The sequence below is a fragment of the Schistocerca piceifrons genome, chromosome 7, assembly GCF_021461385.2.
Source record: "Schistocerca piceifrons isolate TAMUIC-IGC-003096 chromosome 7, iqSchPice1.1, whole genome shotgun sequence".
In the NCBI taxonomy this organism is placed as follows: domain Eukaryota; kingdom Metazoa; phylum Arthropoda; class Insecta; order Orthoptera; family Acrididae; genus Schistocerca; species Schistocerca piceifrons.
In genome coordinates this window covers 136,733,444-136,746,383 of record NC_060144.1, presented here as the reverse complement: position 1 = coordinate 136,746,383, position 12,940 = coordinate 136,733,444, and the positions used below count along the sequence as shown (strand labels likewise).

Below are 12,940 nucleotides of genomic sequence, written 5' to 3'. Positions count from 1 at the left end.
TAACTTGTGGGAAAAAACCACAAATTATAATGCTCATTTCATAAAAATAAGGCAGGCTTATACACTATTACAATAACTCAAGTTCAAAGAAGGAGACAACAAAAATAAGAAAAGGCGAATATTCACCTGTACCTGGTTATTGTGTGGCACACAGAAACATGTAATAGCAGACAGCGGCACATAGAAACATGTAACAGCAACATCTTTCACTAGCTTCTGAGCTACCACTTTTTTTTCTAGACACCATCTTTCACACAACTACATAAATAAACAAATGCACCCAACTGTGACTGTAACTTCTGAGCATTAGCATGGAGAGTACATGTGGTTAAACTAGGAGAAGAAGGAAAAACTGAAAAAAATAGTAGCTTGAAATCAGAAAAGCCTCTGTGCTGTTATAGTCCAATTTACGAATGAAGGCAGTTCATGCTAGTCAAGGCTGGGTGGGGTTTGCATTGTTCTGCTTTCAAGTGACAGTTACAGTACATGCACACATGTGCTTTGCACTTGAAGAAAGCCTGTGTCCTGCAAATTATGTCTCATGTTTGCTTATGTAGAATTTGTAACTTAATACCACCATCAATGATGACACGCTCACAACAAATGCAATAAAAATTCATTAAATAACTCACTACAGTCATGTTTAATGCTCACATTGGTTATGATATTTACAGCAGAATGCTCAGAACACTACTGAATGCTCGTTGGCTGTCAGAGAATGCGACGTAGGTGCACAGAATGAGCCTAAGCTCAACTGCCATCTGTGACACCAGCTATGGGTGCATCATTCTTCTATGGGCAAATGGTTGCCTTTTCTCATTTTTGTTGTAAGCTTACAGAAGATTAAGCAGATGTTATACAACTGAATCCACGTGGATAAGAGGTATTGAGACATCATCTCAGATCATCTTCAAACTGTCATTGTAGATTTATTTAAAATCAAAGAAGTATTTTGACAGTTGGTAATGCAGTTCTTCAGCAAAATTGTGATTGAGGAAGGACTTTCTATGAAGTGTTCTTGAATCAGTATCTAAATTAGTCAGCTACCAAAACAGTATAGATTATGAACAGTGGAGTTTATTATTGAATATATGGTTCTCAAGGGTCTGCTGTCAGATCACATTATGTGTTTATCACAGTTTTTCATCAAGGCAACTACATGGTATCATTCAGCTGGTTGCTGTTGCTGAAGGCTGGCAAATGATAACCTCCTTGCCAACAATCAGTAACAGCAGCCACCTATGTCAGGCAGCTGTCTCAATGAAACACTGAGGGCTTTACACAGTGAAATGTGACAGCAGACCCAGAACCAGATATTTATCAGGTGTGTTGCGAAACCTTGACAAGCGTATTACTATCTGCAGATGTATAATGATGTGTAAGAAATAAGTGTCTGCTTGTAAGTAAAGCTGTCTTCAACCCAAGGAGCAGTTTGAATACCACAGTACTTTACAATATCCCACTTAAAACTATTTTTCATTTGCCACACGGCATAATAGTGTTGCCACATCGACTGTCAGCTGTGCCTCAGTTAATGCTCAGACAGGGCATGCTGCAGTTATCAACAGCTAAGTGCCCTGTAGTGCCAGATACTGGATTATGTATGTATATTATGCTATGTGAAAACTCCTCCCATTGAACTGAAGCTTTGTTGTGGCACACTGGCACACTGGTTGACATTGTGAGCTCTGATTGAATGGCTAAGCTCCATGGCGTGACAAAAGTGTTAAGTAATATTAAATTTTAATCAGGCTATAGCCATGGTCCTATGTGATGTGATATGTCCTTGCTTTTCTCTGACACTTGCTTTTCTCTGACATAACAACAGTCAGTTATAGGTGAAGTGACAGATGAATGTGGGCTTAAAAATGAAACTGTTTCATAGTTAGTATATTGTGTCCTATCAGAATACCTAGCAAATTCCACAGTTTCAACAGTCTTTAATTTTTCCTGCCTACCTTTATCAAAATAAATGACAATTAAAGATCTAGGAAATATGAGTTGCCTTTCAGTAGTCACATTAAGAAGCAAACTCAATGAGTAAAAAATACTTGCTTCTGTATCTTACTCACTGTACAGTATGGTGAGCTCATTCATGCACTCAACAGTACAAACTGTTACTCTTCTTTGGTTTTTACAATGCAATCTCATTCCTCATAAAATAAAATGGTTAGTACGTCTATAGCATTGATGATCAGCTTGCTGAAGATACATATGCAGTCTCTACTTCTGAACAGGCACATGTATTGAAGCAGACTATTTTACACAACTTATTAGACAGTAATAAGTAATCATCAATAACATGTTTACATTGTATGTTTCACTATATCCTTGTGCTTTGTATGAAAAAAACAAGCAAATAATGCAGCTGATTCAAATACATAATGTATCTCACCGTATCACCATAAGGCTAATTTGTAATATGATGATCAACTTGAAGAACTGTTCTATATCAGTTTTTGTAAGATGTCAGCTTACAACATCATTTCAAAAAGCTAGCTAGACGGATTGTAACAACTGTATCAGAATGTTGCATACATAATGAAATCTTTGGTGGGGACATTATGGCTCTGACATAATAATGAAACCACAACCACATCTCCAAATTTAATAGTAATTATGTGGAATTTTGTTCTACAATGCATAAGCTCACAGGAAACTTTCATGCCCATCAACATTCCACAATGTATTATTTTGATACATTTTGTAATAAAATTATACTCTGGTAACATACAGTGTGTAGGAAGTACACTCCTGGAAATTGAAATAAGAACACCGTGAATTCATTGTCCCAGGAAGGGGAAACTTTATTGACACATTCCTGAGGTCAGATACATCACATGATCACACTGACAGAACCACAGGCACATAGACACAGGCAGCAGAGCATGCACAATGTTGGCACTAGTACAGTGTATATCCACCTTTCGCAGCAATGCAGGCTGCTATTCTCCCATGGAGACGATCGTAGAGATGCTGGATGTAGTCCTGTGGAACGGCTTGCCATGCCATTTCCACCTGGCGCCTCAGTTGGACCAGCGTTCGTGCTGGACGTCCAGACCGCGTGAGACGACGCTTCATCCAGTCCCAAACATGCTCAGTGGGGGACAGATCCGGAGATCTTGCTGGCCAGGGTAGTTGACTTACACCTTCTAGAGCACGTTGGGTGGCACGGGATACATGCGGACGTGCATTGTCCTGTTGGAACAGCAAGTTCCCTTGCCGGTCTAGGAATGGTAGAACGATGGGTTCGATGACGGTTTGGATGTACCGTGCACTATTCAGTGTCCCCTCGACGATCACCAGTGGTGTACGGCCAGTGTAGGAGATCGCTCCCCGCACCATGATGCCGGGTGTTGGCCCTGTGTGCCTCGGTCGTATGCAGTCCTGATTGTGGCGCTCACCTGCACGGCGCCAAACACGCATACGACCATCATTGGCACCAAGGCAGAAGCGACTCTCATCGCTGAAGACGACACGTCTCCATTCGTCCCTCCATTCACGCCTGTCGCGACACCACTGGAGGCGGGCTGCACGATGTTGGGGCGTGAGCGGAAGACGGCCTAACGGTGTGCGGGACCGTAGCCCAGCTTCATGGAGACGGTTGCGAATGGTCCTCGCCGATACCCCAGGAGCAACAGTGTCCCTAATTTGCTGGGAAGTGGCGGTGCGGTCCCCTACGGCACTGCGTAGGATCCTACGGTCTTGGCGTGCATCCGTGCGTCGCTGCGGTCCGGTCCCAGGTCGACGGGCACGTGCACCTTCCGCCGACCACTGGCGACAACATCGATGTACTGTGGAGACCTCACGCCCCACGTGTTGAGCAATTCGGCGGTACGTCCACCCGGCCTCCCGCATGCCCACTATACGCCCTCGCTCAAAGTCCGTCAACTGCACATACGGTTCACGTCCACGCTGTCACGGCATGCTACCAGTGTTAAAGACTGCGATGGAGCTCCGTATGCCACGGCAAACTGGCTGACACTGACGGCGGCAGTGCACAAATGCTGCGCAGCTAGCGCCATTCGACGGCCAACACTGCGGTTCCTGGTGTGTCCGCTGTGCCGTGCGTGTGATCATTGCTTGTACAGCCCTCTCGCAGTGTCCGGAGCAAGTATGGTGGGTCTGACACACCGGTGTCAATGTGTTCTTTTTTCCATTTCCAGGAGTGTATATTGGAGAAAGAACATGGTTGACTTCATATTCAGATGAATTTGTCTCACAAGACATAATTAAAACTGATGATTTAAGAAATTATAAATAATTTTCTTTTCCTCTCTCATAATTTTAAAATTACATAATATTATAAAACATTATAAAAGAAATGACTGGATATAGATTTTCTGCAATAAATGCTTTGTGTGTTATTTCTGTCAATAACCAAATTCTAATTCGCACTGAGCTCATCAAGCTAAAGAATAAAATTATTCTTAGTGGAATAGTCACTCTGAAAGCCAAGACAATAACAATCAGTGCACCGGGCAACATGCATCATGCTTTTGTTTGTAAGACTGGACTGGTTTATATTAAATCAATTACCTCTCCCTGTGGAAGATGATCCAGTCACCAAGGCACATTATATGTGGAGAAAAACATGGCACTATTAGATACTAAGAAACAATGGAAAAAGTTCACAAAAATATAAACTAAGAAATACTGGTCCAAATGTGAGTGCTTATTCACAGTTAATCTGAACATAACTAATTGACAGTTACTAGTAAGTATAGAATGAATCATTCCAATATAAATTTGCACAAAAAATCTTATGTCAAAGTTAACCTCAAATATGAATTCATCTTGAATGTGTTTCATGAAGAATCACATTTCTGATTTTACTACTACAATACTATATCAAAATGAAAATGATAATTTTTTGTCACAATTCATTATTAAATGTAATTCATTTGGTTTGACTTAGAAGTTAAACCACAATTACAGAAACCTGATAAAAATTGAAGGGATATCCTAATGTGAAAATTTAGGCAACTATTTTTATATATTAGCTCTGTATCTGACAGTATTAACATACAGGCTTCAGCAACAGTAAACATTCCAATTGTTCTTTGAATTGTGATTCTTCTTTATAAATAATTTGGGGTATAAATCTTTGAAGGGATTCTGCCTGCTTTGCAAAAATATATTTGTGGTATAAATATTCAAAGGGATTCTGCCTGCTTTGCAAAGCAAAGCGTATTAACATGTGCTATCTTCCTTGGGTTTTATTTTAATCTGATGTTTTAACTGTCATTTGTTTCATCCCCGTTACATTCCTTTGATCTTGGCAGCTTTTCACAATGTCCCCAATGCATTTTGAATTGCAGAAGTTAAATCATATTAAATTTCACAAAGTACCTCCAAAACATTTTTTTTTTCAGTCACAATCGTTTCTGCTCTGATTACCAGTCCTCACTTTTTTTTGTATTCTTCACTTTTCATTTATTTATATCTGATAAACTAAAATAGTTATTTGTACATTATGTACCTATAATGTAATGAATCATATTCCTTTTGCAATATTATCAAAACTCTGATCATGCCCCCTGCAGAATCTAGAAGTATACGTAACACTTACAACATAATTCCAGACTAAACTAAAAGCCTTTTATTTTATGTAAACTTGTCTAAAAACAGGGAAAACAGTTAATAAAATGTATTCTCTATTAGTTGTGATATTTATGTAACAACAAAATTTATAGGATTTTGTATAACTTATTGGGGTAATTGTGGGAAGTGGCAGTGTATGATTAATTAAGAAAGCAAACAAAATCTTTTTCTTCAATTGTTGTTTCTCTTTTTATGTCCTAACATCACAGCTATGTTCTTTACCACTAACTATCCATTTCAGGTTACATAAACTGTGTTGTAATACATGTTGTCTTTCTCATAATGTAAATATAACTTATTATTATGTAAGGATTACTGAGGACATAAACATGTATATAAATTGTTTTACCTTCCGTTGTCTCGTCCTACTCCCCATACTCTAATTGTATGAATTGGTTGAGTATTTAGAACTGTCAAATTTTCAGGATCAATAAGCTTCAGTGCTCCTTCATCTAAGTCCATGAACAAGTCTTTGCCCTGGAAAAAAGTTTCAGCTCAATGAGTAACACATACAATAACATAATTAATTATTAAAGATTATTGTTCTGAAGCACCTTGATTAGTCTTACATTAGCAAACCAACAGTACTTACATCACCCCATCTTCCCACTACATCAAGCAGATCATTCCTGCCTAGTGATAAGTCAACAATGCATTTGTTAACAGCCTTGCTGCTACGTTCTGGTGTGAGATCTTCTTCTGCAATTTCAACCCAACCAAGAGACCTAACAGCAAATCTTATTGGACGCTCCTTGCTCTCTGGTTCTGGCCGAGCAGGGTAACTACGTCTCCTGGAAGACATTACATTTGTCAAACACAACAAGCCTTTCTAATATGATTTTATGTTAAAACGCATCCACACATGCACGCATGAGTGTGTGCGCCCACACACACACACACACACACACACACACACACACACACACACACACACACACACGTATTCTTACAGGAGACAGCACTGGTCAGATCTAGGAGAAAAGTCTTACAAACCACTGTTTGGTAACAAATAATTGTTGAAATATGGGCCATTTCATCCTATGATAGCCACATGTCATTTTACAGTACAGGAGGTGCTCAATCTGGTTAGTGCTTACTCTTGCACATCCCTCAGCTCTCCTTCTCAAAGAAAGAACCATGAACCCATGTGAACACACCTGATTGTCTTAGGATTTTGTCACATGCACCAGAGAGATGCTCCTCCATGTGCAAATTGCCTATGGATGAGGAATACACTAAGTCTTCAAATTTTCTAGCTAGAAATCTAAAGGATTAAGATCACATGAATGGGAAGGTCATGCCACTGGACCTAAATGACCAATCCTTTACCAATTAAACATTTGTGTTAGGAACCATCACGTGTGTCGTAGAATATGAAGATGTGCCACATTGTGCATAAACCATACCTGTTGTTTTTCTGCAAGAGTGGCACTGTCCAACAACACAAGCAAGTTGCACATAGAAATTATAGTCTGGTTAAAATTATTCATTAGTTGACTATGTCACTTGTTACTACAGAGTTGGCACATTGGTTGCTGAGTGCATACCAGGCAACACACAAACATAGCAGGTCACTTTACAAGAGCTTTTTTTTACTTACGTGTAACATGGAGCAATGTTGGAAGTGGCTACTGTGAGGGAACTGTGGCAAACGACATGTTTTGGAGTCCTGTATTTAAATCCATCCCTGACCAAACCACAAATTTGTCATGTAACAAGAAAAGGGTGATCAACAACTTGTGGCAGAGCTATTAATCAGGCTTGCTTTCTTCACAGCAATTGAAGCTAACCTCTATGAGCAAACTCAGGACAAAAAATTTTAACTTCACTGCTAAAAGCAAACTGTAGTTTCTCACTTTCATTGAAACCATCCTAACTCTTGCTACATGAGCTGCCCTGTTTGGCATTTGGTTACACGTTACAGGCAGATTCCAAACAACAAAAGAATGGTAAAATGAAAAAATAAGAGCAAAGAAAAAGTCAACACAGTGATGAAAATGATACAGCAAAGGATTGGACATAAAAAACATTACATTACTGAATAAAAATGAAATAAGTGATTTTGATAAAAATGTAAAATTCGTAGCCTTTGACAAGATTCAAACTCATGCTCTTCTATACAGTAGGAATGTGTCTTCACCACTATGCTATCCCACTTCTCTGGATTAAACTGTTATTTTAATGACTGCACGCAATAACTGTATATACGACACCAAATCACATGTTGTACAAAAAGGTCCAGTAGTGTTTGAAAAGTGCTGTGTATGAAGCAGGCATATTTGTTACAACACTGGGTGCTCTGATTGCAGGAAACCCCTACATGTGAAGTGCCAACCAGCAAGTAATTTTAATCAGACTACAGCACTGAGTGGTACATGTTAATTTATGAGGATTCAGGAGGCCGTCTGGGGAACTTCGGCCACCGGGATGCAAGTCTTATTTCAGTGATGCCACATTGGGTGACTTGCACATCAGTGATGATGAGGACAACACAAAACCCTGTCCATGAGCACAGAAAATCTCCAACCCAGCTGTGAATCGAACCTGGGACTTGTGATATTCGCTATTTTTGACTTCATTAAAACAGCAAATACAAGTAGTTAATACTTTCAGCCAGAAGGCAAATACTTGTTTATAAATAATGATTAATGTATAATAAGGCGTCGCATAGCGACAGTGGGATTTTCTAATGATGTAATTCATCGTCTTTGGGCGGCAATAAAAACAGAAAAATACGGATAGATATACGATCCTTCACTATTTTGTTTGTTGGAGAACAAATGAAGCCTTGAGCGCTAAAGACTTGTACTGTTTTTCTCAAGTAAGACGGACGCAGATTTGTGGCAGTCTGATCTAATTTTTATTAATGTATAAAAACGTGTTATGTCTAAGTTTGAGTGAAGTGTAAAGAACTGTTATAACTTACCGTGACGACGCACGAGCGACTCAAAGAAGACAATGGCTATATAAAAGAGCGCTCAATGGACATGATACGGACATAAAAATCTACCGTCATTGTAGTACTAAGCTTAAGGTACGATATATGTTTTAGTTATAATAAATATTTGTTCTGGGAATACTGAATCATTTAGCAGTGCTCATTCCTATTATCTCCTCAGTATTATTTTCATTTTAATTATGCATTTTGCTAATATTACAGACACCAAGATCAGCAGTCCAATGTGCGTGTTACATTGATAAAAAGAAAACTGTTTTATCGTCTTCTTGCATCCGCTTTAATACTGAATTTCCCTTCTGTGTGATGTTACAGTTGTTTTTGCGCCCTTAAGAACTTTCTGGTCCCTTAGGAAATTGTTTTGTCATAACAATAACTTCACAACCGGGTATGATCGTATTTACGATCATGAAGTAATTAGAAAGACGATAACGCAATTTCTTAATCAATAGCACGCTAGTTGTGACTGCCTCAAGCCACGTGAAACTGCAAGTAAAAACTATTCACATCTCATAATGCAATATTTTATGACAATGGTCAATCCATGATTCTTACGCCAATTGTGATTGATAAAACAGTAAGCTAAATCTCAATTTCCAACTTTCCATTGAATAACAACATCACTTTTATTTTGTAACATCACACTTGGCACCCGAACAGGGACTCGACCAAAAATTAGTTCAAATTCTTGGAAAATTTTCTATGTGCTTGTGTTAATAAATGTTCTGTCGTTTCATGTACACATCATCTCTCTGTGAGAAAAACGGAAAATATCCTGGTCAATAACGCAGTTTAATTATCGAGAGAAAGGAAAAGAAAAGAGACGCGAATTTGCTGAGACAACATAGTGCTAACCAAGCCATCAAAAAGTAAGTCAGAATTTTGCATACGCAGTGTAGTGCTTTAGTAGCAACGTTGCTTTTCCAAGTCGATCCACATCCTTTCTATCTCCTTCCCGCTATAGAAAATCTGCTTTATTTTATCTTTCAAAGTAAAATTCTTCGTAGTCTGATAATAGAAATTATTTTTCTCCATTGTTAGTATAGCTGTATTACATTTTCAACATGGTGGATAGTGTGTGCAATTTGCAGTGAAGAGCATCTTCATTCATTTGTCTGAAACGTTTAGGTTCCATCTTGTCTTCTCGTCAGATAGAATTTCATTTGTTGCTCACGCGAGAGCGGTGCTCTTAGCGGACTCACCACGTCACTGACAAACGACGAAAGCCTTGCGTAGCACGTGATTTACTGATGAAAATGGCAGATAGTAAACAGAGACAGGTGACAACAGGAGACGGGAGTGAAGACGTTAATACCCTTTACGATCGCGAACGGTAGGTTCCCGTGTGGAAACTGAACTAACCATGTCTGTAACAGGGGAAAGTGACCCTACAGTCCAAACTCTTCCCGCTGCAGCTACAAATGGCCTCAGTGCATTAATGGAAATGCTGAAACAAAAATTTGACGCAGTAAATGAGACTATAAAAACACAAAATGAGACTGTTAACGCCCGATTAGATGCTGTAAGCGAATCAGTAAAAACACAGCTAGGCACAATCAAAACAGATACGCATAAAGAAATTACGGCTGAATTAAATACCCATTTGGGTGAGGTGCAAACTAAGATCAGTGATCAAATTCAGAAAATGCAGAAACAGGTGAAAAGTGAAATAGCTGAAGTATCTGGAACATTAAACACAAAAATTCAGGCAGCTACCAAAGAAATAAACTCAGTTAGAAATGCAGTATCTGACATTGAAGGTGTAGTGGAGGATCTGTCGAGGCAGATAGACTCAATAAATAGTGAAGAACAGGTTAAGAGCACCGTGAAAGCACACACGGAGGCATTGTCGGAACACTACGGTGAATGGATAAAGGGTAAAGATATTTTTATCGAAAAGAAGGTCAGGGAGGAGCTTAGGGAGACTGTCAAGGATGTAACTTATGAAATCTTAGCTGCTCCTGGTAAGTCGGGAGACACAGCGGTTTCTGAATTGGGACAGATTCGGAGGACACTTACACAGGATCTTCCCGAGTGGAAGCTGCAAGTAGTGGACGAAGTCAGAATGCTGAGAAACTGGGTAGGAAATCCGCACACGCATACGCAAACTATAGGGAACAACTCTTTAGATGGTGACGAATGTCAGTCAACTCCTTATCGTTCACCACCTGATTACATGCAAAACAACAGTCCTGTTGAGTCACGAGTAGGGAAAATAAATGATCCGCCCACAATTGTGAGTTCAATGCAAGAGGAAAGTGTGATTAAGCATCGCACTTTTCCTGTTTTTCATCTGCAGAAATGAGAAATACACCCCATCGTGTTCCTACAGAATTTTTCCGGCATATTTCCCAGGAGCTGGACAGACAGACAGCGTATTCAGTTCGTCACTGGCTTTATTTCTGGTGATGGAGCATTATGGGGAACGGAAATGGTAGACACGTGTAGGAATTATGAAGAGTTTGAGAAAATGTTCTTGGCAAAATTTTGGAGTAATGGGGTACAGCAAAGATTAAGGAAGGAGGTGTATAGTGCGGAAATTTTCAATGAGAAGCATGGAAGTCTCCGGCGATACTTCGAGAAGTATCTAGCAAAAATTAAATTCTGGGATTCTCCGATTTCTTCCAAGGACATAATTATGATTCTCAAAAGCAAACTCCCTGTGTCTATTAGAAAGAAACTAGTAAATGTGTCCGAAGAAGACATGGATGTATTCCTTTCTGTGCTGGATTCCTTAGATTTAATTAGCGAGGATGTGCGCTCCAAGGTTGGCAGCGGCAAATTCTTCCCTGGCAGCCAGCAGAATGCATCGCATGCGGACAGCAATGCGCCGAAGGAGAGAGTGCGCTACTGTGATCACGGGTACCAACCTGCCAGCCGTTATGAAAACGCAAACGGCAATAACTTTAAATGGAAGCAGAAAACCAATTACAGTAATCAGCAGAGATACCACCCAATTTACAACCACCAGGTACAACATCAGTACGGAAACCCACCCTTTAATTCTGCGCCTGAGCAGTGTGGAAATTCTCCAAAAACGATTGGTAATTTTTCAAATGCGCCAGTGTACAATCAAAGTTATAGGTCGAAAAATAGCAAGTGGCATGGGCAAGGCGGAGGCCACCCAGCACAACATCAGAACAACTTTTCACAGGATAGAGGACCGCGGAACAATTTTCAAACGGCACCAAATGCAAACTTTCCTTCACAAGGAAATGGTTTTGCCGGCAACCAAAAGATCGGGCGACAGCAGCCGTCTCAAGTATTCTATTCACAAGTGAATGCACCCAGTGGATTTTACCCCTTTACACCGGCATTTGTACCACATAACCAGCACCAATATGAAACGGAACAAACACTTAAGGCCATGAATGACAAACAGGTTAAACATCCTGTGGAAAATTAGAGGCAGCGCCTTTCAGCCTCCTAAAGGTCGCTGCCGGTTCCAGTGGGGGTACTAACGAATACTCTGATTCTGAGTATGTTAATGCGATACGGTACGACCATGAGACCGACTTACGAGATGACCTTGCACCTGATCTAGAAGCTCAAGACATTAATAACATTTATGATGAACAGGTCCAGGCTTCGATTAAGATTTTTATTGCCAACATTCCTGTCACAGCCATTGTTGATACAGGAGCAAACATCAATGTGATGTCATCATGTCTCTTCAGACAGGTGTCTTCTGTTTCAAAAGTTTTATCATTGCCGATTCAGGGTTGCTCCATGTTGTTGTTGTTGTGGTCTTCAGTCCTGAGACTGGTTTGATGCAGCTCTCCATGCTACTCTATCCTGTGCAAGCTTTTTCATCTCCCAGTACCTACTGCAACCTACATCCTTCTGAATCTGCTTAGTGTATTCATCTCTTGGTCTCCCTCTACGATTTTTACCCTCCACGCTGCCCTCCAATACTAAATTGGTGATCCCTTGATGCCTCAGAACATGTCCTACCAACCGATCCCTTCTTCTGGTCAAGTTGTGCCACAAACTTCTCTTCTCCCCAATCCTATTCAATACTTCCTCATTAGTTATGTGATCTACCCATCTAATCTTCAGCATTCTTCTGTAGCACCACATTTCGAAAGCTTCTATTCTCTTCTTGTCCAAACTATTTATCGTCCATGTTTCACTTCCATACATGGCTACACTCCATACGAATACTTTCAGAAATGACTTCCTGACACTTAAATCAATACTGGATGTTAACAAATTTCTCTTCTTCAGAAACGCTTTCCTTGCCATTGCCAGCCTACATTTTGTATCCTCTCTACTTCGACCATTATCAGTTATTTTGCTCCCCAAATAGCAAAACTCCTTTACTACTTTAAGTGCCTCATTTCCTAATCTAATTCCCTCAGCATCACCCGACTTAATTAG

At 39.9% G+C, this 12,940-nt stretch overlaps 1 protein-coding gene across 1 annotated transcript in view; it reads right to left on the bottom strand.

Annotated features, from left to right (window-relative positions):
* Positions 1-12,940, bottom strand: part of LOC124805516 (protein Fe65 homolog) — a 1,158,577-nt gene that overhangs the window by 38,198 nt on the left and 1,107,439 nt on the right. Inside the window, exons 10-12 of the mRNA XM_047266079.1 lie at positions 6,197-6,395; positions 5,954-6,081; positions 4,540-4,545 (exon numbers count right to left, since the gene is read on the bottom strand). Of these exons, the coding sequence (XP_047122035.1) occupies positions 4,540-4,545; positions 5,954-6,081; positions 6,197-6,395 (333 nt within the window). The remainder of the gene's footprint in view (positions 1-4,539; positions 4,546-5,953; positions 6,082-6,196; positions 6,396-12,940) is intronic.